Consider the following 26,465-nt stretch of genomic DNA (forward strand, 5'->3'; position numbering starts at 1 on the left):
GAGCGGTGTCGGCACCGCTCAAACGTCAAATTTCGTGTGAGAGTAAGCAGGCCAGCAGAAATTCGTGCAGTGGACCATATATTTTTACTAGCTTTCCCTGGCAAACTTTGTCTTGCCTACTGCGTTTTTTGACGTTTCAAGTCCCTAGCCCCGTTCAAAATGTCTAAAAACCCGATTTTCAAAAACTTTTATTTTTTAATTTTTTTCGGCTCATAAACCTTCCTTGGGTGCAAACTAACAGAACAAAACAAAGATGATCTAAATCGGACGTTTCGTTCGCGACTTATGCGCGGTCCCACGTATGCCACTGCATTTTTTTGTATATAGAATTGCAACCCTTTGATGAAATGTTCCTGTTTGAAGTGCAAAATTATCGCACGCACCCTGTACTGGTACTGGTACACCCTACTTTGCGTTTTACATGAATTTACTCAGTTTATAGACAACTTCGTGCGTCTTCCATTATAACAATTGATAGAACATTCAGAAAAGTTTCAGCTTCTGAAACTCCACATTTTTATATCTTCCAGTCGGACATCGTCCATCAGTCAGTTTACGAGCTAGTTCACTCCGAAGATCGCGAGGAGCTCCAGCGACAGCTTTTGTGGAATACATTTTTACCGGCGGACCTATCCGGACTGCAACTGACCGACGCCCTGGTACCTGAGAAATCCACACTACTGGAACGCAGTTTCACCGTGAGGTTCAGGTGTTTACTCGATAACACATCTGGCTTTTTGGTAAGTTTTGAATATTTGACCTGTGAAAGTTACCTCTACGAACGTGTTTTTTTTCAGCGGCTAGACATTCGGGGGCGAGTGAAAATATTGCATGGCCAAAATCGCAAGGTCGAAGAGCCTCCTTTAGCTTTATTCGCCTTTTGTACACCATTTGGACCACCTAGTCTATTAGAAATTCCACAGAAGGAAAATATGTTTAAATCAAAACATAAGCTAGATTTTACGTTAGTTTCCATGGATCAGAAGTAAGTATATTTTGAATGACTAACAATCCATATAAATCTTCCAACTTCATTAGCTGATATCCACCAACTTATTAGCAGCGTCTATTAATACTCAAACTGCTACCGTCTGAGAATACATTTCTGTTCCTCTACGATCATGATTTTTCCAAATCCATACCTAGTTATACATAGTAACGACTGCTGATAGGCATTTGCTTTTTAATTCATTTGTCCCAATGGTTTTGAAGCGAGCTACACTTTTGATCTAAGGATTCTTCTTCAACTCAACTTCGTTTTATTTTCACCATGAAAGAGCACATGATGAGCTGCATATATGTAGTAGAGTTTCATTTTCATCGGCATTAGCAATGTTCCTCCACTTTCTACGAACATGAAATTTCCAAGGTCTTCTTAAACCGGCGTGCAGCCAGTGCGTGTATTGCTGTGCCCTAAATCGCCGACCTTAACCTGGTTAACCTCAATCAGTGTTGGCGGTCTGCTTTACCGATATCCACTATATTACGCCTGTTTCTTGGAAAACTTTATTTGATACCATTTAACAAATCTAACAATGCTCTTCCCCCTAGCTATCAGCAGTCAAATTTTCTTTCCGGATAACGCATTTGGTGGACACTGGCGTAACGTAGTCTTGTGCCACGCACATTTGACATAAAACCTCCGCATGTAGTTCCGATCCATGCTGAAGCGCAGGAACTTAAGCAAACGCACTCTCTTCGTGCTGCCGTTTCTGTATTGTTCTCTGTTAAGCCGGGTACCACAAGCATTCGTTGGCGGTTACCGTAAACCGGGGTCAAATTGACCAGCGGGGTGAAATTGATCATTCGGGTACTACATTGTAATTCCATACTAGGAAGTCTTAAGCGTCGTAATGATCTTAAAGTTTTTACGTCATCTGGTTCGTAGATGTCTAGAGATGAATGTAGACTTTAATTTTTTTTTAGAAAAAAGTTAGTTTTGCTTTATTTTTTAAGGAATTTGCAATGTATTTCTCATTTAGCTGAAATCATTGCTACTAAACAATCGATTGCTAATAGGACTTCCCGTAAATTCTCTGTTTTAACATTTTTGTGGAGCCTTGATTGCGAAGTTATGTAGCTAATCAGAACATGAAATAGATGAAAATAGTTCATTTTATGATGAAATGATCATTTATTGTGATAGAAATCACTTGTTACAAATGAAATTGCCTACCTTTGGGCGTTTAAAGGGAAATATCAAAATTTAATTTAAAATTTATAGTATTAAATTCAATAGTTGTAAGTTTTTAAATGCGTTATTCGGTTTTAGAAGAGCAAAATTAAACGGAGAAGGATATTTTCCTTTTCAACCGATGCTTAAATGTATACTGATCAATTTCGCCCCAAAGTGGCATTTGCATTTTTTTTTTTATTTTTGAGTTATTTAACTTAAAGTTTAAATTTGTTGAAAAAAAAATCTATCACATGGTTCCATGAAGATCCACTAGGTACTGGTTTTACAGAAATGCTTTTGGCAATATTTAAATTGTCTCTGATGTTATCCGCAAAAGTTGTTTTAAAGTGATCAATTTGACCCCGGATTACGATACCACAAATTTAGTTGGCGATATTTTGACCAATTTAGTGAACATAGGAAATCCCACTGATTATAGATACTAACAAAACGAACAAGTGTAAATTTCTGTAGTAACTTTTGCACTCTGTTGTATAATTTTAGAGGTAAAATGACGTTGGGATACTCAGATTCCGAGCTCGCAAATATGGGCGGATATGATCTAGTACATTTCGATGACTTGGCTTATGTGGCAAGTGCACATCAAGAATGTAAGTGTCATTAGTTGAAATCTATGAAAAAATAATAAAAATAACTCTGCTTATTTTCCCGCTGATAGTGCTAAAGACTGGCGCATCAGGAATGATCGCATATCGATACCAAAAAAAGAACGGAGAATGGCAGTGGCTGCAAACAAGTTCCAGATTAGTTTATAAGAATTCGAAACCAGACTTCATCATATGTACTCACAGACAGCTGATGGAAGAAGAAGGCAGAGATCTCCTCGGCAAGCGAACAATGGATTTTAAAGTAAGTTTTTTGATGTAAGGTTGCGTAACCGCGTTCCGAATCGACGAATCGACACTTTTAACTTTACGCACAGACAATTTTCAGTCAAAAGCTGATACAAGCACGAAGGTTTTGTCAGATCGATATTCACAAAACTGAACAATAATCATAATTGTAAAAATTTAGATTTGCATCATTTGAAGAACTACTTTGATTGACTTAGTTTTAATGTCACACTTGATAGAATAAAGATTTGCACTACTTTTAGAATATTGTTCCCGCAAAATTCAAATCGGTTTGAAGCTTGGTTTAAAGTAAAATTGACTGTGAGGAAAGTTAATAAATCGACTTGCTTGAAATTCGTTTTCATACTGTCTATTCATATTCTCCGAAAACCCATTTTACTTGAAATTCTCAATTCAATTTTCTTTTATCAACTTCTTAACTCAAACTATGCAGATTTTCAGAATAAACCTTGACATTATTGTCATATGTATGTTACTAAAACATAGCTCTTGATTTTCACTTTTTTTTAGATAGGATCGTATAGGTTTTATCTAAAAAATAAAGCAGTAAAACATCATCATCAAATCATTGTGTAACTGAAGTATAGACACATCAATAGAATATTGAAAATATATTAAAAATCCGACTTGATCAAATTAGGCTTCTCCAGATTCACAGTATCAGGTAAAACTAGCTATGGCAATAATTCCAAATGAAACAGTATGAAAACGGTTTTCGGATGAACCCACAGCGCGGTACATGCAGTAATCAATACTGAACACATGTCAATTTCCCCCCTTATTTTCAACTAGGTTAGCTATTTAGACACTGGATTAACGTCGACATACTTTACTGACGCAGATCAACTGATCGTGACCCCTAGTGGATCCCCAACAGCTGCTACTACGTCGCCCGTTTCTTCTACGCAACGTTACAATCGCCGATATAAAACTCAACTCCGAGACTTTTTATCCACATGTCGATCCAAACGGAAGCTGCAGCAATCTCCCGGTGGACAGGTAATATAATAACCCTTTTACGCTCATGGTGTCTGTAGAGCACCATCACTTTTTGGCGAATCAAAGCTAAACCAGTTCACTTCAGTGTTTTATAAGAGCGTTTGGAAAGAGGTTATACGCTTATTAGAATAATTGTACACTCTAATTTTTGGTTCAATAGTGAAACAATCGATAAACAATCAGTAACTATTGATAATGAATTAAAAACTTTTTTTTACGATTTCTATAAATTGAGGTGATATCTAACAACTTTTGTTCGAGGACTTTTTTTTATTAAAAGCCTTCCCGAGCAGAAGGGCATACCTAACGAATATCATGCGAAGACCAAGATGTGCTCTAATACCTAAAATTGTTATTGCTGTGTTATTCTACGAAATGTTATGAGAACATCACAATAACTGTTGGAGGTATTTGAGCAGAGTCTGGTATTGATGTGGTATTTGTTGGTTTAGCAGTGAAAATAACCGAAGAACAAGATTTGCTATTACATCATGGAGTCGTCGGACAAATAAAACATTTAATAACAAGAAATGTTATTAGTTTGTTATTCAATAATTTTGGGATAACAAATACAGCACTTGAAATTTTAGGTATGCATTTATTATTGAAATAATAAAACTTGTTATTTTCTAGGTGTTATTTATACTAAATTTTGGTATTCGTTTTTGTTATTTTGCCTCCTAATGAAGGGCATATCAAGGTATGGTAGTATTTAAGATAAATACCTTGATATGTTATTCACTTGTTATTTTCTTCTGCTCGGGTTTATTAGCATTCAAAACTTTGAAAGAAGTCGTAGGCGGGAAGGGGTTAATGATATATGAACGCCCACACTTGAGATTAGAATATTCTACATAAGAAATTTGATTGACTTGATCAAAAGTTATGTGACACATACAGGTCCTGTACCATTCATTTTTCAAAGTTGAGTTTTGGCATATTTCACATTTATGTAACATTCTGCATTACTGTTGTTTTCCAAAAGTGTATTCAATATGATAGGTATCGATGTTACGATAAATATTTATTGAACGACGATTAAGATTAACAATAAAATCATGATTTTAAGGCATTTAGGCACACCTTTCATCAAAGCTGTGTATTTTAGCACCAACGCACGAATTTTTCAAAAGTTTTCTATCGTTCACAGAAAAATGTATGTAATTTTTTTTTTTGCATGCAGAGAATTTTCATTGTAATACTTTTCAACTCTGATGGCTGGTCGACGTCGAAGTATAGGTACCGTGGGTGCCTTAATTTCGTGCGCGCCCAAACTTCGTTAACTTCTGACATCTGAGAGCATTATTATCTAATTAACAGCGGAATCATCCAAAATTAGCTATAACCTCAAAACTGCATTTGATCTTAATATAATTCACAAAAAAATGAAAAATTTGATTTCATAATAACTTTGTTTTAGAGGTTCATGTGTATTTGTAACCATCGCATGATTCGGTTATTAATAATAGTTCTAATAACTATTTTAATTGGTTTAAAATTTACTAGGGAGGACTGATAATAAACTACGTAAAAAGTGAAAAAATATAAACAAATTTATAAATGTGGGAGTTCTAAGTAAGCTCGGGATGATTTTATTTATCCAACCATTAGGAGTAGTAGCTTACAGCCGCTAGTTTCATTCATGCAAATTATTGCCGTAATCCTTATTGCCAGAACACAAATTTGAAAGACGACACTTTACTAGAAATAACCACCCGAGGAATGTGCCTATGAATGGCACATAATAGAAAGGTAAAAAGCTACAATTACAAAAATGAATTGATTCACATCAATGACCATTAGTTAAGATAAAGAACATTTGATTTAAATAGCAAACAATACATTGTTCAATTAAGATGTTAATTGAAGAGTAAAACAAACGTCAAAAATAATAACCCTTAAAACTACAGAAGGATTTTTAGAAATCTTATTGTAAACACGTTTTTATCTACACGTTAATGGTTTCATTGGTATTGTACGAGTATGCTAAGTTTTGAAATTTAACACATTTAGGCGAATTCTACGTCTTCTAGAGTGAGCGAAATTTGGACCTATTTAGAACGACATTTGGAACCCGTGCACGAAATTTTGCACTTTCAAACAAATCAAAACTAATGCTGTAACTATCTTGTATAATGTGAAGTTGCCTCATTTATATTTTTCTTGGGAGCTACAGTGCCAGCACTAAATATTAATGAAGAAATTAATCTTATATACTTTATGGTAAAATTTCAGTCGTTTATCAAACTTTGAGAATTCTTAAGTGCACAAAATATGGGCACCTCACGGTATAAGGTATAAGAAAATTCAACTTTTTTTTAAATTTATTCAAATACAGAACAAGTTCCAATTAAACAATATCGTATAGTTTTTGTACTCCACCATATCTTTCAAATAAGACTAAAAGAAAGGCAATCGGTTCACTGAAGCTCGAGTCTCATCAGGATGAAGTTTGTGATATCACGTCACGAAAAAAAGTTTTGCGAAAAAGACTAAATCTTTCTGGCTTGGACGGCTTCTACAGTATACAAACGTAGTTCTATATTCAAAACCCGAGATGAACTAGCGTAGGGGTAAAAATCTCGGCCATACAGATAAAACAATATATTCAAAACGATTTCTTTCTCGTTGTGTATGGGCAATTTTTTATGGTATCATTCATACATTGCGTATCATTAGGACCCATTCATAAACTACATAGACTCTTGTAGGACGGAGGGAGGTGATTTATGGACGTTCCCCAAGAACACCAACTCTATGAATAATCAGGATCTTGGAATATATGGGATGGAAATCTGTTTTTGACATCACAGGAATCACCAACAAGCAGACGTAACACTAACGAAATTGAAACTGGTATATCTCAGGGCTCTGATTACTTAGAGGTAGATTACTTGAATACTTTCAATTTTGGGCTTGATTTGTTATTTAGAAACAAATTTGGAACGTTTCTGGTAAACTACTTTTTAGTTGATTGTCTGCTTCTTTGAACTACTACGCTATGTCCAAAGGAAAGTATTATATAACGTGGATGTACCTCAATGTTTGTTCGCTAGAACCGTATTTTTGGACCTTTAGATTCAGAATATGTGCGATTTAAAATAATCCATCTTCGAATGAGTGTAATCAGTTTCGTACCTTTTAACTCATTCGAAGAGGGTATTCTGCTTAGAGGGTTCAAAAAGTCGGTACAAGATAATCCATCTTGTTTTTTTTGTTCCCTTACATATTTATATGGGATGAAATTGGCCTTAAAATTGCCTTTTCCGACATTTGTATGGGAAAATAGGGAAAAAATAAAAAGATCAAAAAACCCAAGATGAAATATTTTAAACCACACAGATTCTAAAACTAGAGGTCCAAACCTACGATCCTAGGGAATAACATTTGGGGTACATTCGATTTTCATAATACTTTCCTCTGGACATAGCGTGCAGTATCTACCCATGATCAAAAAATTAAGGGGTTATATACTACCCCCGCTCGCATAACAGTCCCATTTGCAAAAAGTAGGAATTAAGAAAACGGCATTTGAATCTTGAAAACTTGTTTCCATATAAAACTTTGAAAAATCGCCAAAATTTGAAAAATATTTCGATCATTTCGAAACTTTCACAGATTGCTTTGCACATGAATATATAACTGTAAAAAATATTACAATCACTATAAAGTTGTTCCGTTTTGTGTTACGTAAAACAAAAATCCATGATGGGACTGTTATGCGGGTACTTTTGATATGGGACGCTCATAACTTGGTATTTTTTCACACATTGACATAAAAATTCGTAATTTTTATTGTTGTTTTTGGGAATACATCAAAAATGATGACTAATCATAACGTTAACTCACAAGTGATGAAAAGTCAAATGGGACTGTTATGCGAGTGGGGGCAGTATAGGTCAAGCACAAAATCGATTTTTTTGCTGTGTCAAATTTTCATAGAGATTCAAGCAGTAGAGATTTTTGCAGTTTGTATCAAAAATTCATTCGAATCAATCTACTCCTAGCAAATATATTGAATTTATTCGCGTTTTGTACTATTTTTTCCCATTGTGCAGTGCAACTACTCTATATTATGAAGAGCAGTTTATCACCTTTTGCGGTATACTACAGGGGATAGACAAAATGATCGGAACAGGCAAATTTTCACTTTTCAAAAAGTGTTCAACTAGCTGTAACTTTTCGAAAAGTGCATCAAATATTCTCAAATTTTTACTGTAAGTTCATCAACTAGATGTGCAGCAGGGGTCCAAAACTAGAGAAGATCGGGCCATTCTCCACGAACTTATAAAGATTCTTGAAAATGGTAAAATTATCCTATAGCCAACTTTGAGCTGTTATATCTCCGGATTCAATTAACCAATTGAAATGAAATTTTGACCATTCATGACTTATATAATGAGCTATGAAAAACCATTAATTTAACTTAATATTTTTGAAATGGAAGAAAATTATAACGATTAGATTATTTTTCTAATAAAACACCAAATTTTACAAAATAACAACATCGTTTCAAAATTCAAGATGCAAATTATAGTTCATTTAATTTCCCTCTAATTGACTTATATATATAAATGTGTTTTGAAGGAAAGTAACAACATAGCTACCAATAAATTGAAAAAGTTATAGAATGCGTATTAAAAATGGACCAATTTACTAAAAAGTCGTGAAAAATTAAAATCGCTATAATTTTGTCTCTTGTTTAAAATTTCAAGATAAGTCAAATGTTTTCCAGAGTTCATTATATAAGTCATAAATGGTCAAAATTTCATTTCAATCGGTTCATTAAATCCGGAGATATAACAGCTCAAAGTTGGCTATAGAATAACTTTACCCTTTTCAAGAAGCTTTATAACTTCGTGAAGAATGGCCCGATCTTTTTGAAATTTGAATCACTGATGCACAACTAGTTGATTCTTTATTCTTTATTCTTTATTCTTTAGTATATTTTTCTATTAAATTTCAAAATGGTACAAATTACGATTACCATTTGAATTAGTTCAAATTATAATTTTTTACCCTAATCTCTATTTTGTATTATTTCAGGTTACCTCGCCCGTGCAGATGGTCGAATACGTAAATGATCCTGCTGTGGCCGTTGCAGCAGCCTACTCGAATCTGAATCCCATGTATACCACATCGCCATACGTTTCGACCGAGAGTATGTACATGACTCCACCGGCTCACTCGTCGAACTTCTACTCCGTGTCTGACAACATATTTCATCAGTACCGGCTGCAGGGCGTCGGAGGATATTTCCCAGAGTATGCATCTACACCAGCTCCCTATATAGCAAACAATGGATTTGTTCCTTATGAAGGTTATGGCATAGCAAAAGACGAGCGATGGCACGACGCTGAAAAATGCATGCCCGAAAACGATCCTATCAATCGTGACATGGACAATGATTACGAAAGTCCAGACATCCACAAAAAACCTAAGCAATCTCCTTCCCTCGAAGATGTATCATCTTCAGGGAAACCAGTTCCATCGTCGGTTAACCTAACTAACACGTTGATCCCAACCTCTGATCATGATAGGCAGAATTCCTCAAATAATGTGATCAACAGTAATGTTATCAAGAATCCTAACACAACCAAAAGTCGCGATACGAATGACATGCCACACTCCGACATGAAAGAAGAGGCATTGTCACCGCAGCATTTCGAACCACGACGGCAAACCGTTCTTATGTGGGGTACGTCACAAGCATCCAAACCCAAATACAATTGTTCAACCTACAACAACGATCACAGTTGTTCCAATAACACTACTCCAACTACCACTAGTTGTACCACGAATTGTTCGTCTTCACAATCTCCTGCTTCCAATGATCGAATTATTGTTAATTCAAATGAAGAAAACAATTTAAATCTCGAAAGGAATGAAACAGGAAAGGTAATCGTTGAGGGTGGATATTATTTAATTACAATGCACGATTGAAAACAGCATCAGAGCCACCTAAATTACAGCGGAGTGTTTAACTAGCAATATCAACGCACACTACCTAGCATTCCTTAAGATTATTAAACCATTCATGAGTGATTACATTAGCTGCAACTCAACCATGCTTAGATGGCACTTTTCCGATTTGTAGAGTAAGGTGAGGCAAAAATAATTAATAGCAGATTTTGAAGTTATAAAAGAAATTACACAAATATCTCAAGCAAACGTCATTTGAAAGATTACCTTTTTCGCTGGTGATGATAATGTTATTTATATAAATATTCGCATTCCCTTAGCAGTTCGTTTTTTAACCATCATTTTATTTTATTGTTTGTTCAAATCTTAAGCTCCACTCTCTGATTTGTTATTAAGATATTTCAAGATGCTTTTAATTAATTGGAACATTTTTCAATATTCCAAGTGGCTGATAAAATTAATTCGTGACCCATCGCCATAAGAAAAGACATGTCAGTCCTAGACTTGTTTATTCCGGAACTACAGCTTCATTATCATTATCATCATTAGTGGAGCCTCGTAGGCGTGCAGTTAGGGTCACCAAGCCTCTAATCGCCCCATGATGTGGGGAGAGGGTTCAATTCCCGCTGCGGGCGATAAAACTTTTCGTAAGAATAGTTTCTTCTCTTGATCCACTGGTGCATGCTCCGTGTGTTTCGTCCAGTCTGTACAGCCTGAGGCTGAAGACGGTGTCTGTGTATTTTTATTATCATTTCCTGTGAAAACTGATAGGGAGTTGAACTTGATGCCAGGGCATAAAAGATATGTGCTTTAAACCACTTAGGTGCTCGATGTTGTTGATTAATTTAATCAATATAGGCTGTTCGAGAAACTATGGGTACAGCTGATTGGGCAACTTTTTCCCGAACATCAGTTCCCCAAATGCCGTTTTCCCGAACGCCAGTTCCCCGAATTATACATTGCATAGGGAACCGAGCCACTTGGGCAGTGGCTTCTATTTATTGGGCACTTTCCGCAATCACTCAGTAAAATTTGCACCAATTAACACAATTTTTGGAACGCGGTAAGATAGGTATAGTATCTAACCGTGTAGGGAATTCAACTTAGTTGGTTCAAAATTGACTAAGTTATAGCGAAAAAGAGCCCAAAATATAAGCCACTGCCCAAGTAGCTCGGTATCCTACTTGTTCAAAATGACAATATACCTTGTTCGTGATTCAAAAGCAATCAAGATTGTTTAAAAAGTGAATCTGCTGTTCACAGTTAAGCTGGGAAGTTTAGTTATAGACTGTTTCAGAAATTATAAATACACTTTGTTTATTAAATTAAATGAACTGTTCTAATGATTTTTACCAACTTCTTTCAGAGTATAGCATATTGTACTTCATATTTTTATATTTCCTTTCAATTATCTTGATATTTTAAAGAACAGTCGAGTTCTCTAACAAATAACTTAATTTTTCAAATTCACATTTGCACAAAGGTGTTTTTTAATGATTTCAACATTATTTATCACTAAATACCAAAAATTATCTAATTTTTATCACATTCGCTTTCTCAACAAGTTTTCTAAGGAATGCCTTGATGAAAATTTGGGAAAAATAGATAAAGGCATTTCCACAACATTTTTTCTGAGATCAAGATTCATATTTTTTAAGGTTTTCTACGGAACATAAGAACTACCACACAGTTTCTTAGCTTTCTTGAACGCATTCTATCTAAACGAACTGATTTTTTTCAGCTCATTCGATCCTTCAGATGGCAATACTTGTCATACCATAAAAACGAATGCAGTAAGCAGTAATTAAGACATTTGTTTGCTTAACGTTAGTTGCTACTGGTGTTGATGAGAAATTTGAAACAAAAAGTTTAGTATTGAGAAGGCCCGTAATGGTGGTTCTTGATCAAATATTCCAGTAAAAATTACTCTTACCAATCGAGAAATATCTTTTGTTATCGATACAGCCATTTTTATTGTGTTTGGAAATTAAATATTTTATCTGTGAGATTTTTTTCTTTTCTACATGCTACATTTTTTGACCACTTTGTGCAACTTCAAATTTTAATCATCTAGTTTACAGAGCCCTATTTTTTAACTTTTACCAGAAACATCAACACAATTGGTATAATTTGCTTCGTTGGCATGTTTACTATAAGAGCTAGAAGAAACTTTTTTGGATATTGTGCTCAAATTGAAATGGCAGTTAATGGTTAGTGTATTTATAATTTCTGAAACAGTCTATAGTTTGTTTTTTTTATTTTTTAACAAAAAATAGAAGGAGGGAAAATCCCCTTTGAGTGATTTTCTGTTTCTCTTTATGAAATCGTTCTCAAAACGGCACAAATCCTCTATTTTTTCAAAAAAAAAAAAACATTTACAAAGGTAAGTTATTAAACTTATAATAAAAGCTCAAACGGTATTAGTCCATAGCAGAGCCAAATCTTGAAAATGGGACAAAAATCCTAGTCTTGAATGAAAATATCATCTATGGCTGAAATATCTTGCCAATTCTGAAACGAAAGATTTAGAAAAATGAAATAACATACTAAATGGGAAATGTCATTTAAAAATCTATAAAATATTTTCATCAAACAAGGATTTCTGCTTCCCAAAATATCGCGAAAAGATTCTGGAACATCCTAATATCACTAATAAATTCAGTTCTAGGTACAAAATATCTAGAACAATGAAAAACAATATGGACAATATCCTCATAGGTTGAGCAAAATCACATAAATTAGAATCTTTTATATCAATAAGGACTGTATCGGAAATTAACTATAAACGTTCACAATTGCCTGAAAAATAATCTGTTCGAAATAAACATAACTTTATTTTTGGAGATACTATATAAATCTCTTAAATAAAGAATGGCAGTTTGTTTTTCAAAAAATAGTCATTTAACTTGGACTTTTATCTCAAAGATTACACAAATGTTTTTAAAATTTTGGACACCTCCTAAAAATTTAAAATTGCGAAAACTGTGGGAAAATATTCAACTTTTTCTCTTATTTTTGCGCTAATATATTCTTTTCCAGAATGCTCATGATGTAGGAAAATTATTTTTATCAAGAAAAATTCCCTCCGCAGTTTAGGGCAATTCTTAAAAATGAAAAAAGGTAATTTTTAGAGGAACTCTTTCTTTTATGCGTCTTCAAAGAACGATTACGCAAATAAAAAATACATAAAGTTGAAAATTTGCATTTTTTTCGATTGGGTATGTATTGAAATCTATTGAAGAGGTAGTTTTACCAGAGAACGGAATTTTATAACCTCTGAAGATATTTAAAACAGAGCGTCAAAGTTCCACCAAAAAGTAGGTGTTTTTTGGGATAGACCATATTCTAAATGTTGGAGGTTTTTCTATCCAAAATAAGAATTTTAAAAGTCAGTTTTGAGTGATATGTTATGTGTACATAACTGCTAGTAATAATCATTATTTTCCAGATTTTTCCCCGTACAAATTTTGTTCGTTACAAATGTTTGAAACGTTAAAAAAATTAAAATAAAAACTGTTTGTACAGATTGTTATTTTGTGTGGTATACTCATAGATCCATATTTTCAATAACACTAAACATTTTCCAAATTTCTTCAAGCTGTTCTAAACTTAACTATATTATGAAGATTTCATAGAAGAACCGGAATGAAAAGATCAACCGTGCGTCGAGATAGAGCATTTTGAATGTTTATAGTTAATTTCCGATACAGTCCTTACGATATAAATGACTATTAGGGAATCGCGCCACTTGGGCGGTGGCTTCTATATTCGTCTGATTTCCCCTATAACTCAGTCAAATTTGAACCAATTGACACAACTTTTGGAATGTGGTGAGACAGGTATAGTATCTAACCGTGTACAACATTTCAAGTCAATTGATTCAAAATTGACTGAGTTATAGTGGAAAACAGACGAATATAGAAGCCACCGCCCAATTGGCGCGATACCCTACATACATAATGATTAAACATAAGTGTCGAAAATGTACAAATGAAGTTTCGTCCAACAAACAAATTTTTAAGCCATAAATTTTGATTGATTATGGGCCAAATGGAATGACACCAACGTCCCTTGTCACTAGAATCCCATGAATATTGCCAACTTATTAACGAATCATTTTTCAACTCCGTATAATATTCAGATGAAGCTATTTGTCGACGATATTCAACCCCATTACGAACACCTAGTTTGGCTAAAGCATCAGCTTGCTCATTACCATAAATATTAGAATGAGCAGGAACCCACACAAATTTGATAACAAATTTCTGGAGATGTAAATTATATAGTTCTTCTTTCAACTTCAAAATGATATGATGCGTTTTAAACTTAAAATTAATGGATTTGATAGCATTCAAACAACCTAAACTATCAGGACTATAATAAAAATATTTGGCGATAAATTTCTGATCAAAGTACATGTATAATATAATACAGTTAATTCAGCAATGAAAATTGAGCAAGGAGATTGTAGTTTGAAAACATATGTAGAAGAAAAATTGTAAATACCAAAACCAGCTACATTTTGGATTGATGATCCGGATGATCCATCAGAAAAGTAAAGTTTATTAGGTATTTTTTTTTTCTCATCGAAGATTTGCTCGAAAATCTATCAACGAATAAAAGATGCAATAGTGTGCGATGCCCAAAAAATTCAGCCCAATGATGTTCCATCCGTGCGAAAAGGAACACAGATGAGATAGGTATATTATAAAGATATAGAAAGAACAAGCAGCATTGATAGAAGGGGTAATATTACGTTACGTCACAGAACGCTGTTATGGACAGACAAAACCTCTAGTGCTCTGGATATCCAATCTAGAGGTTTGGTGTCTTCAGAGAAGTGTCTTGTAAGAGTTTGCACTAAAATCTGGTTACATGATATTGGATCTGGACAAGTTGCAACTGATCTAGATCAGTTTTAGCTGTTTATAAAAACGTCCTAGAGGAAAACTTTCTTCTGAAAAGTTGTTCATTTTGCTATTTTTGACATTTTTTTCCAAATACACATATACTGTAAAATGCACAAAAAAGGCACAGTGGGCCATTTTATTTAAAAGTCGAAAAAATCGATTTCGATCAACATTTTCAAGAAAAAAAAAATCGAACGTTAGGTTAGCAAAAAAAATAAGGAAAAGATTATTCCTTAACAAAAATCTAAAAATCACGGAAATTGGAGGTTTTTCCAAACTAAAGAAGGTGATCTACAATTTACACATGAAGCTGCAGGTTGAGACAGCTAGATTTTTGGCCAAAACATGTGAATACCACTAGCATCGATATTATGGGGAAAGAAAAGTGGGGTAACTCGGGGCTTTTGTTATGCACTAGTAAGCAATCATTTCCAAAAAAAAGAGAAATTTACAATTCCAACAAGATACTTTTCTGAAGACACCAAACCTCTTGGATGGATATTCAGAGCACTAGAGGTTTTGTCTGTTCAAAACAGCGTTCTGCCCCAGTGTGCGTCATTTGCACCCATTTAGACTCTGCCCGAATGCATTGTTATCGAATTTCGCCGAGGGTAGAAGCTTCAGTTTTGGCCAGCCCGGAGTTTTGGCCATGGTGCGGTCGATCTAAATTGGCATACATTTATTTTTTACTGGTAGATTCTAATATAATAATAGGATTGCAGCTGTTAAAACCATACATTTTGATTAAAAGCTGGAAGAAAAAAAATAATTTTCCTTAAAAAATCAGCTTCCATATATCTATTTTGGCCAGGGTGCTTCTAATTTGGCCACTCTTATGAGGAATACACGTTATTGGTCAAAATAGGAACCAAAGCTGAGAATATGGCCAAAACTGCGGCAAAGCATCTATTTTGACCAGTGCCACTTTTAATACAAAAATCAAGTATTAGCTTGATTTCTGCATTTTTCTAATAAAGTATAGAACGAAACCTTTCATTTAACACATTGGTAGTTTCCATTGGATTATTGGTTATTTGTATAAAAATGATTTCCCTTAGACTGGCCAAAACCGGTGCCCGCACCCTACGACTTCACAGCGGCAAATGTACACAATTTGATGGAGCTCATGGCAGGGACGTCAAATGTGCAAGTTGTTTTCAACAACAGTAAAACGAAATAAGTTTGATTAATGTGAAATATCGTTGGAAAACGATAATTCAGAGGATTTTTAAATTATCACAGGACTCGAAGCGAACGAGTAACCCAAAATTGTCGTTCCGTATTCAGCAGGTTTTGGTAAACATCTGAGGAGCAATACAACTTGAAAGAGAACCGCCGCGACCTATAAAATAAAGAAATAAAGAAAGGTGCATAACTGATTCATTGGGGAAATGGATCATTCGGGGAAAAGTGCCACTCGGGAAAGCAACTTTCGGGGAAATGACATTCGAAGAAAAGTGGCACAATTGGTACAATTTTGAAAAGCGTGAAAAATAGTTATCTCAACAAACAACTATTTTTTGTTCGAAGTATTTTCATTGATACATGTAACGAGTTTATATTTAGTGAAAAAAAAACAATTCTTAAATTACACTTTTTTGTTTGTGCTTGCCAAACACATTAGTTGAAAACCATTTTCTCACTTTTTGTGCATGATCAATCAGAACATAAGTGAACCTCTCTCCTATTTTTTGTAACATCCCAACTGGAACAAATCCTGCTCCTCAGTTTATTCACAGACAAATAGACGTAACAGATAGACCAATTTCCGTGAAAACCCATCGCCCAGTTAGAACTATCATCACTTGGTGGACGCACATGTTGCACGAAATACTGCGTTGTGAAACATCGTCAGTAGAAAGCGCTAGAGTGAAACGTCAAACGATGCGCATGCTAATGCTGAGTAGGGTGATTCAGGTAATTTGGACATACCGTTACGCGTATACACTCCCGATCAAAAGTTTGGGGTCGCCCCTTTAAAAACATGTCATTTTTTAGGTCCATATCTCCGCCAATTTGCGTCCGATTCCAAAACCCTAGATCTCATTCAAAAGATAATAAGTCAAAGTAACTTTTGACATGATTTGGGGGAATATATGAAAATATTTGTATGTAAAATTAACCCAAAGTTGCCAAATTTTCTAAAAAAATGAATATAAACTTACCTCAATGTCGCTTTCTATTAGCTTTCGAGTGCTTTTTACCGAACTTGGCTAAGAAATCTAGGTAAAAAGTTATTAAGTAAATTAACTCTTGATGTCATCGATCAAAAGTTAGGGGACACCCCTCAATATGATGTATCAGCCAAAAGTTTGGGGTCACTGTCGTAAAACATGGAAAAGTGATTTGTTGATAACTTTGTCATCTTTCATTTAATTTTAATTCTTGGCTTATTTGAAGCATAATGAATAGTACATACTGCATAGACATTGGACCCTAGATATTTGTTAAAATTTACATACGTAAAATTGCCTCAGTTTTTTAAATGTGGTGAAATGTGTTACCTTTACAGTATGACCCATAAAAAAATGCGAAAGTTTACAAAGTGATCGTTCCCCTACTTCGAACTGATAAACCTTGCATGCATCTATTGGATAGTATGGTAGAGCCACTAATCTGATAATGGCAAAGGAACATAGATTGATTTCATGCACATACCTTTGGAAATATAACGTTGAACATATGAATGTCGAAATCGTCCACGCGCCAGAGGCCAGAGGATATAATATTCTTTCAATTGCTTTCAATCAAACTTTATTTTAAAAATAATACTTTTATGGCTGGATAAGGTCTTCAGGAGTTCGTTGGTTTGTCGGACAAGAACGAAAAAATATTAACTTATAAATTAAGAGATATTTTCTGAAAATGGAATTGTTTGACAAATGATAATTTTTAGAAAATATTATGTTTTAAGCATGAAATTGTTTTTAAGTACTTAGTATTTGTACCTATCAAAAAGGTAGGTTTATATGCCTTCATCGACAAAAAATTGTTTTGAAAAATGTTCAAACTGTGTTTAGTTTTTTATTAATTTATCTTAAATACGGTTTTTAATATGTAACGTAACACCTTTTTAAGTTTTTGTTTCCTAAACATTTGAAATTATTTTTAAAATATTTTTCAAACATGGGCGTATTAAAGAGTACATATTTTTCATGGTTTCCATGTGTTTAAAAGTTTTTATCTTAGTTCATTTTGCTCTGAAAATTAGGAGGAAACTTGATTTTATTTAGAAATTGTTAACAATTATAAGGTATCCGATATACGTAACCAATTAATATTTTGACAAAAATTTTAGAGATCCTGCATGATAATGACCTCCTTATTGTATCCTAATCCAAAATAGTTTAGTTCATTAAGATTACCCATTTTTTTATGGGTCATACTGTACATTTTTGTATATAAAAATCGTTGAATACGATAAATTTAAGGCATCAAACGTATATTTAATTAATTATCTAGTAAATGAGCCAAAAAGAATTAAAATGAGCTATAGATACATAACAAAGATATCACCAAATCACTTTTCCATGTTTTACGACAGTGACCCCAAATTTTTGGCCGATACATCATATTGAGGGGTGACCCCAAACTTTTGGTCAATGACATCAATAGTTAATTTTTTTCCTAGATTTTTTTTAGCTAAATTCGGTAAAAAGCAGTCGAAAGCTAATAGAAAATAGGTTATATTACCGCTCTCATCTTTAAATTCGGTCGACCCAATTTCCAGCGACACTGCCGTAAGTTTATATTCATTTTTTAGAAAATTTGGCAACTTTCGGTTAATTTTGCATACATATATTTTTGTAAAAGTTTCCCGCAAATCATGATTAAAGTTACTTTTAATTATTATCTTTTGAATGAGATCTAGTGTTTTGAAATCGGACGAAATTTTGTGGAGATATGGGCTTAAAAAATGACATGTTTTTGAGGGGGTGACCCCAAACTTTTGATCGGGAGTGTATATTTTGGACACTTCCATTTGATTTTGCCGTAAATGTCCAAAATATATACGCGTGACGGTCTGTCCAAAACACCTGAATTCCCCTATAAAAAGTTTGTTTCTATTAACTTGTGGAACAAAATACAACAGCGCAATCACTCAAGGGTTAATTTGATTTTAAATTCAAGAAAATCACAGAACTCGATCCGGTTTTCGCACAGAATACTAAATAAACATCGAATACGGAACCGAATGACTTCCATTCAGTTGAAGGGTCCTTAAAATAAATTAATAATAATAACATCTAATACGAGTTTAAACATGTTGGTAAGACTTCTAATTATTATAAAAGTTTTCAAAACTAAAACACACATAATAATATCCTTATGATGCATTTTTTCAATTGGGTGTCTTCCTTTCGAACACAGTCAAGAAAGGCAAAACGTAAAAAAATAATATATGTGACGGACTAAAAAAACTTATAATTAGAAAGCACGAAATGTTGCAAATTTACAAATTGAGAGATGAAATTTGTGAAAAAAATCGCGTTCTGGTGGAATGAAATGGAAAGCCCTTTTGCTATTGTATTTGGCATTTACAATACATGCTATGGTGGAAAACCATAGGGTCTGTTGTTACTCAATCGTTTTAAACAATTAAATTAATGGTAAATACCATTCATTTCAACGTGTTGTAACAATACATTTTGTCGTATCTTTATGATCTTCTATATCAGGGAAGGGCAGTGACGGAACTTAAAATATTTTACCAATGTTAACAAATAAAAACTCAAAGGAATCGAAGAACAAAATGAGATTTTTACAGAAACTATAGTAGTAATTTGGACACATTTCACAGAGTTTGACAATACTTTCGAATTTCTAAAGCAACTTAAAGGTATGGGCTGTTTTCAACAGAAAGTGAAAGGCTTCAAGTAAAATCCAAACTATCTATCCAAGCATCTGGGGTAATACGCACTGTGGGGGAAAACACACTCCGTCATATTCCAAGGATTATCGATTTAAAAGAAACCTTGTCAGTCTTAAAGAACTCAACAAACAATGGGTACACAGCTAGCCGCGTTCGGTATTTTTTACCGAATTCTCAAATGCTGAGCGTTCGGTAACTGGTTTTAACAAAATTCTGTAAAAAAGAATATCAAATTTCAATAACATCTAAACGTTTATCAGCCATACTCTGACGAAGTTCGGTAAAAGTTGAAAGCTTTGCCGATTTTTTCCTTTGAAACAAACTTGAGATTTCGGTAAAACATTGCCGGAGTTGGTGATATTTGTAAAACTTGTTCTGAAAAATCTCATTTCTCAACTCGTCCCATGAATAAACACTTTACCTTTACGCAACCAGTTTGAAGAATATTTAAAACACTACTTATGTAAGCCATTATTACCCTTCACAAGTGTATAAATATTGTTACTAAAATGACGCATTTTTCGATTCACAGGATCTTGGCAAAAACGACGACGTACTAGTCCCAACATCGGGAATCCCGAGTAATGAGCGACTTGGTCTTTCGCCGAACGACGAGAAGCTGGTCAATAGTCCTCTGTTATCTTTATCCGATGTAACGAATACATTATTGGAACAATAGCAGTTTCATGGAAAAAATATCATTCTGATGACAAACCCTTAGACCATTTTCGCAATGCCACTAATTTCAATTGGCTTTCTTTCGTAACTGTAGTTAACACAGGCGATCCCTACAACCAATCACGGACGTTTCGGATCTCAATCAAAAATAACGCAAATTATTATTGTTCATAGATTTCTTTTGATTTGTTTGCGTTATAGTTTTTTATCACGTTGTACACTGATTTCCGGGTATCAATGACCACATCCTTGACTAAATTTCGGAAAAATAGATCATGGGGTTTCTCTGTGTACCTTTCGAAAAACTCCAGCGAGTCCTGGAGCTTCAAGGTAAGGTCGTAGTTTTTCTGTATCTGGGCCAGGATTTGTTCCTCTGTTGGGGTGGATAAACTCTCAGCAGATAGCCACTCTTTGATTTTGATCTGCAAACGATAATACAGTTTGATACTTTGTACTAAATTTCATTTTCATTTTGCAGCATTTGGTGGGGCAGTGCACTGCCACTGAGAGCGCAAGTCAATCCAAAGCCGATGATAAGTAGGGGTAATGGCGGAATAGACTTTGCTGACCACATAAACGCCATGGGATAGGAAAGGGGTATTTTGGTGTGGGATTAGGGTGTTGGTACAGACTTGACAGTATCAATGCTATTCAGATGCAAAATAATTTTAAGGCTCAATAGTGAATCGCATACCTTCCAAAACCAAAAAAACAATAATCCACAAAATGCCAAGCAAGTCATAGAAAGACAAAGCGCCCGATTGTTTATTTTTTCAATTATATCAAACGGAAACTTCTACTTTCTCCGACTCGTCAGTCACCCCGGGAAAATGTCCCTTCAGTTCTGGAAAATGGGGTCTCCAGTTAGCCTAGTGGTTAAGGCTATGGATCGCCAATCCGGAGACGGCGGGTTCGATTCCCGTTCCGGTCAGGAAAATTTTCTCGACACCCTGGGCATAGTGTATCATTGTACTTGCCTCACAATATACAAATTCATGCAATGGCAGGCAAAGAAAGCCCTTCAATTAATAACTGTGGAAGTGCTCAAAGAACACTAAGTTGAAGCGAGGCAGGCCAAGTCCCAGTTGGGACGTAGAGCCGTAAAGAAGAAGAAGAAGTTCTGGAAAATATATTATCCCCAATTAAGCCTTTAATCGAATTGTCCGCGTGGTCTTGTAGTAGCCCTACTAGGTAAGAACCAGTCATTGCCATACATATTCAATGCTAGACATGACCCCATGGATAGCATTTGCATATGTAAAAGCTTTGCTGATGTGACTTTCCAATTAGGCAATTATCTCATCACATGTTTGTCTTCAAAACCTTGTCAAGCATAGGAAATTGAAGTTAATAAACAATACATTACAAGGTTCCCATAGAATAATATCATTCATTCGCACTACAACACCATAGGAGATAATATCAAATTGGCTGATTACAGTACAAATGCGAAAAATCTCCATTTTCCTCTATCTGCAACCCGGGGACGCGCCCTGTTGGATTTCGAAAGCCTCGGAGAATATTACAAACCTTCAATGGTATTCCCATACACTAACCCACATTGCCCATTCAGGGGATCACAAAATACGCGAACACGAGACGGAACACAACACTTATCGTTCTTACTAATTAAAAGGACCTTAAAACATTACCTTTTTGGTAGACCGGTTTCGGGCTCGAAGTTGCCCATCTACGGGACGATGTCCGACTGATTATTTACACACAAACACACTTTCATACTGCGCACAGTATACGTCAGGGGGAGGTGGTTGTTATTGTTGTATTATCCGTTCCGTCAAGTGGAAGATCGGTGAGGTTATTGGAGGATCATCCTCATTCATTAGAGGACGATCGGATGTAGCAATGAGCATTGATTCCCATGGGTCTCCAGTTAGCCTAGTGGTTAAGGCTATGGATCGCCAATCCGGAGACGGCGGGTTCGATTCCCGTTCCGGTCGGGAAAATTTTCTCGACTTCCTGGGCATAGTGTATCGTTGTCCTTGCCTCACAATATACAAATTCATGCAATGGCAGGCAAAGAAAGCCCTTCAATTAACACTCCCGGCCCCAAGATCAAAAATTTGTTGTAACTAAATTTTTAATTGGCTATATCTCAGCAATGGCTCAACCGATTTTCAAAATTTTTTTATCAATCTCATGTCCGAATCCTAAAATTTCAGATGATTGAACAGAAATTATTCTAGGGGTGCTCAAATTTCCTCTAGAACAGTGCAACCGATACAATTTTTTTTTCGACATGCTTATTTAATTGTAAACGTGCAAAATATTTCAGTAAACATCATAAATCTGCGTGGTTCACGTGAATATAGTATAAAATAGCTGGATGCATATCGTAAATACAATCGAAAAATATTTTGAACATCCCTAGCGCTCTCGGCAGTGGCTAGTTGCAATTAAATGTTCAATTGACTATATCTCAGCAACGGCTCAACCGATTTTCAAAATTCTTTTACCAATCTCTTCTCCGAATCCTAAAGTTTCAGATAATTGAACAGAAATTATTTTAGGGGTGTTCAAATTTCCTCTAGAACCGTGCAACCGATATATATACAGGGTGTTAGGTTCCCGAGTGCAAACTTTTTAAAGGGTGATAGAGGACCATAAATAGAGAAAAAAATTGTTCTACGCATATGGTCAAATCTCAATCGTTACGTAGTTATTGAACTTCCCATGTTTATGACTCTTATTGCCTTAACTGGCAATAACTTGAAAATGGTCGAACTTATCGAAGTTTTTTTACCCTTATTCGAAAGATTATTGAATTTTCTAACAAATGGCATCTTTGAATCGATTGGTTTGGTTGAATAACTAAGTTTTCTAGAGCAAAATAGCTAAAAATAGTGTACTTTTATTGGTTTTTGTCAATTATCTTTGAAACATGCGTAATAAATTAAAATTCTTGCTTTGGAAAAGTTGTGGCTCCTGTTACACTCTACAATTCGTTTTTTGACGCCAAACTTCTATCTCTTATCGTTGTGTTGCAATTTCGATTTTAACATCGCATTTCAGATCATAAATTTGCAACTGTCACGGAAAGCACTTTTTTGCGCATTGTGCCGCACATTTAAATCAAAATTGCAAGAAAACGATAAGAGCTAGAAGTTTGGTGTCAAAGAACGAATTGTAGAGTGTAACAGGGGCCACAACTTTGCCAAAGAAAGAATTTTTATTTATTACGTATGTTTCAAAGATAATTGACAACAACCAATAAAAATACAGTATTTTTAGTCATTTTGCTCTAGAAAACTTAGTTATTTAACTAAACCAATCGATTCAAAGATGCTATTTGTTAGAAAATTTAATAATCTTTCGAATAAGGGTAAAAAAACTTCGATAAGTTTGACCATTTTCAAGTTATTGCCAGTTAAGGCAATAAGAGTCATAAACATGGGAAGTTCAATAACTACGTAACGGTTGAGATTTGACCGTATGCGTAGAACAATTTTTTTCTCCATTTATGGTCCTCTATCACCCTTTAAAAAGTTTGCACTCGGGAACCTAACACCCTGTATATATATATTTTCAAATGTTTACCTAATTGGAAGCGGTCTGAAAATTACTGTACGCATAATGGATGTGTGTGGTATAGTATAAGATACAATATTTTGAACATCCCTAGTGCTCTCGGCACAGTGGCTAGTTGCTATTAAATTTTCAATTGACTATATCTCAGCAACGGCTCAACCGATTTTCAAAATTCTTTTACCAATCTCTTCTCCGAATCCTAAAGTTTCAGATAATTGAACAGAAATTTTTCTAGGGGTGTTCAAATTTTCTCTAGAACAGTGCAACCGATATAGTTTTTTTTTCAAAATGTTTACCTAATAGGAAGGGGTCTGAAAATTACTGTACGCATAATGGATGTGTGGGGTACAGTATAAGATAAAATATTTTGAACATTCCTAGTGCTCCCAGCACGATGATCGAAAATTTGTTGAAACTAAATTTCAAATCAGCTATATCTCAGCGATGGCTTAACCGATTTTCAAAATTATTTTCCTTACATGTTGTCCTAATCTTCTAGTTTCAGGTAATTGAATAAAAATATTCTAGGGGTGGTCCAATTTTTTCCATATCAGTGCAGAAGATACGATATTTTTCAGCCATTTTTTCTTCATTGAGGACGTTCAAAATATTTCCTTGAACATCATAAACCTACATTATTCAAACGGGAATAGTATAAGATCTATCTGGATACATGCAGTAAACCTCAATTAAAAAGATGTTCCCTAGTGCTCCTTGAATTATGACCGCAGCTTGACTGTAATTAAATTTTCAATCGCATATATCTCAGCGATTGCTCAACCGATTTTCAAAATTTTTTTACCAATCTCTTGCACGAATCTTCAAATTACAGAAGTTTGAAAAAAAAACCCTTCTAGGGGTGTTCAAATTGCCTTTTGAATAGTTCAACTTGTTTCAAAATATTTATATCATTGTAAAAGTTCTAAATATTTCGGTAAACATCAAAAATCTTCGTGATTCTAATGAGAATAGCATAAGATCACTTGATACATATTGTGAACTACATAGTAAATTGAACATCCCTAGCACTACCGGCTTTGTGATCGAAATTCGGCTGTAACTATATTTTCAATGGGCTATATGTCAGCGATGACTTGACCGATTTGCCATATTATTTGACTAATCTCTTGTCAGAATTTTGTTTTGTGTTCAAATTTCCTCAAGAGCTCTGCATCCGGTGTATTTTTTTCGACTAGTTTACTTCATTGTGAACGTTCTAAATATTTTCACAAGCATGAGAAATCTGCGAGATTCTTATTAGAACAGTATAACATAAAAGGATACATATTGTGAATCACATAAAAACACACTCGGTGATTGAAATTAAACTATAAATAAATTTTCAATTGGCTATATCTCGCAAAATAACTCAACTGGTTTTTTATATTCTTTTACTTATCGAATCTTCAAGTTTCAGACAATTGAACAAAAATCATTCTAGAGATGTTAAAATTTCCCCTGAACCAGATAACCGATACAATTTTTTTTCCGACATGTTTACCTAATTGTAAACGTTCTGAAACTGTCACAGAAAAAAATATTGGGACATCCCTAGCGCTCCTATAACGATGACTAAATTTTCAATCTGCAATATCGCAGCAATAGCACAACTGATTTTCAAAGTTATTTTGCTAATATGTTGTTCAAGTCTTCGAACTTCAAACAAATGAACAAAATACGTTCTAGGGGTGTTCAAACTTCCTTCAGAACAGTGCAACCGACACACATTTTTTCAGTCATTTTCACTTCATTGTCCTCCTCTCCTCTTCTTGGCGTAACGTCCTCACTGGGACAAAGCCTGCTTCTCAGCTTAGTGTTCTATGAGCACTACCACAGTTATTAACTGAGAGCTTCCTCTGCCAATGACCATTTTGAATATGTATATCGTGTGGCAGGCACGAAGATACTCTATGCCCAAGGAAGTCAAGGAAATTTCCTTTACGAAAAGATCCTGGACCGACCGGGAATCGAACCCGTCACCCTCAGCATGGTCATGCTGAATACCCGTGCGTTTACCGCCTCGGCTATATGGGCCCTCTCACTTCATTGTAAGCGTTATGAAAAAAATCCGCAAACATCATCAATTTGCTGGCTTCAAATGAGAAAAGTACAAAAATGCCGGAAACATGTAGTTAGCCTCACAGAAACAGGTTTTGAACATCCCCAGCCCTCCCGGCACTATGATTTTTAATTAGCTTCATCTCAGCGATGGCTCGCCCGATTTTCAAAATTCTTTTACTAATCTCTTGTCTGAAACTTCATGTTTGGAACCATTGAACAAAACTTATTCTAGTGGTGTTGAATTTTTTTTCCAGCACAGTTTTAAAAATTTCATTGTAAAAGTTTTAAACATTTCCGTGAACATCATACATCTAGGTGATTCATAAGAGAATTGTATAAAATTCTATATAGTGGAGGGTTGTTCAAATTTCCTACACAAAAGGACAGCCGTTGCAATATTTTTCGCCCTTTTTTACTACATTGTA

At 34.7% G+C, this 26,465-nt stretch overlaps 2 protein-coding genes across 6 annotated transcripts in view; one reads left to right on the forward strand and one right to left on the reverse strand.

The window, feature by feature from the left end:
* Positions 1 to 20,529, forward strand: part of LOC109411955 (aryl hydrocarbon receptor) — a 95,184-nt gene extending 74,655 nt beyond the window's left edge. The window contains exons 5-11 of one of the 5 annotated variants that reach the window (XR_009999035.1): positions 531 to 740; positions 798 to 985; positions 2,681 to 2,787; positions 2,856 to 3,046; positions 3,844 to 4,050; positions 9,097 to 10,153; positions 20,288 to 20,433. Coding sequence is in view for 4 of the 5 variants with exons in the window: in XM_062858966.1 (XP_062714950.1) it covers positions 531 to 740; positions 798 to 985; positions 2,681 to 2,787; positions 2,856 to 3,046; positions 3,844 to 4,050; positions 9,097 to 9,948; positions 20,288 to 20,434 (1,902 nt within the window). In the remaining variant the exon portion in view is untranslated. Of the gene's footprint in view, positions 1 to 530; positions 741 to 797; positions 986 to 2,680; positions 2,788 to 2,855; positions 3,047 to 3,843; positions 4,051 to 9,096; positions 10,154 to 20,287 lie in introns of all 5 variants that reach the window. The other 4 variants (XM_029877171.2, XM_062858967.1, XM_062858966.1 and 1 more) reach the window with 4 other exon arrangements.
* Positions 20,530 to 20,591: 62 nt separating this feature from the next.
* Positions 20,592 to 26,465, reverse strand: part of LOC109406735 (armadillo-like helical domain-containing protein 3) — a 46,566-nt gene continuing 40,692 nt past the window's right edge. Inside the window, exon 9 of the mRNA XM_062858968.1 lies at positions 20,592 to 20,855. Within this exon, the coding sequence (XP_062714952.1) occupies positions 20,595 to 20,855 (261 nt within the window). The 3' untranslated portion in view covers positions 20,592 to 20,594. The remainder of the gene's footprint in view (positions 20,856 to 26,465) is intronic.

Source organism: Aedes albopictus, chromosome 3, assembly GCF_035046485.1.
Source record: "Aedes albopictus strain Foshan chromosome 3, AalbF5, whole genome shotgun sequence".
Taxonomy (NCBI): Eukaryota; Metazoa; Arthropoda; class Insecta; order Diptera; family Culicidae; genus Aedes; species Aedes albopictus.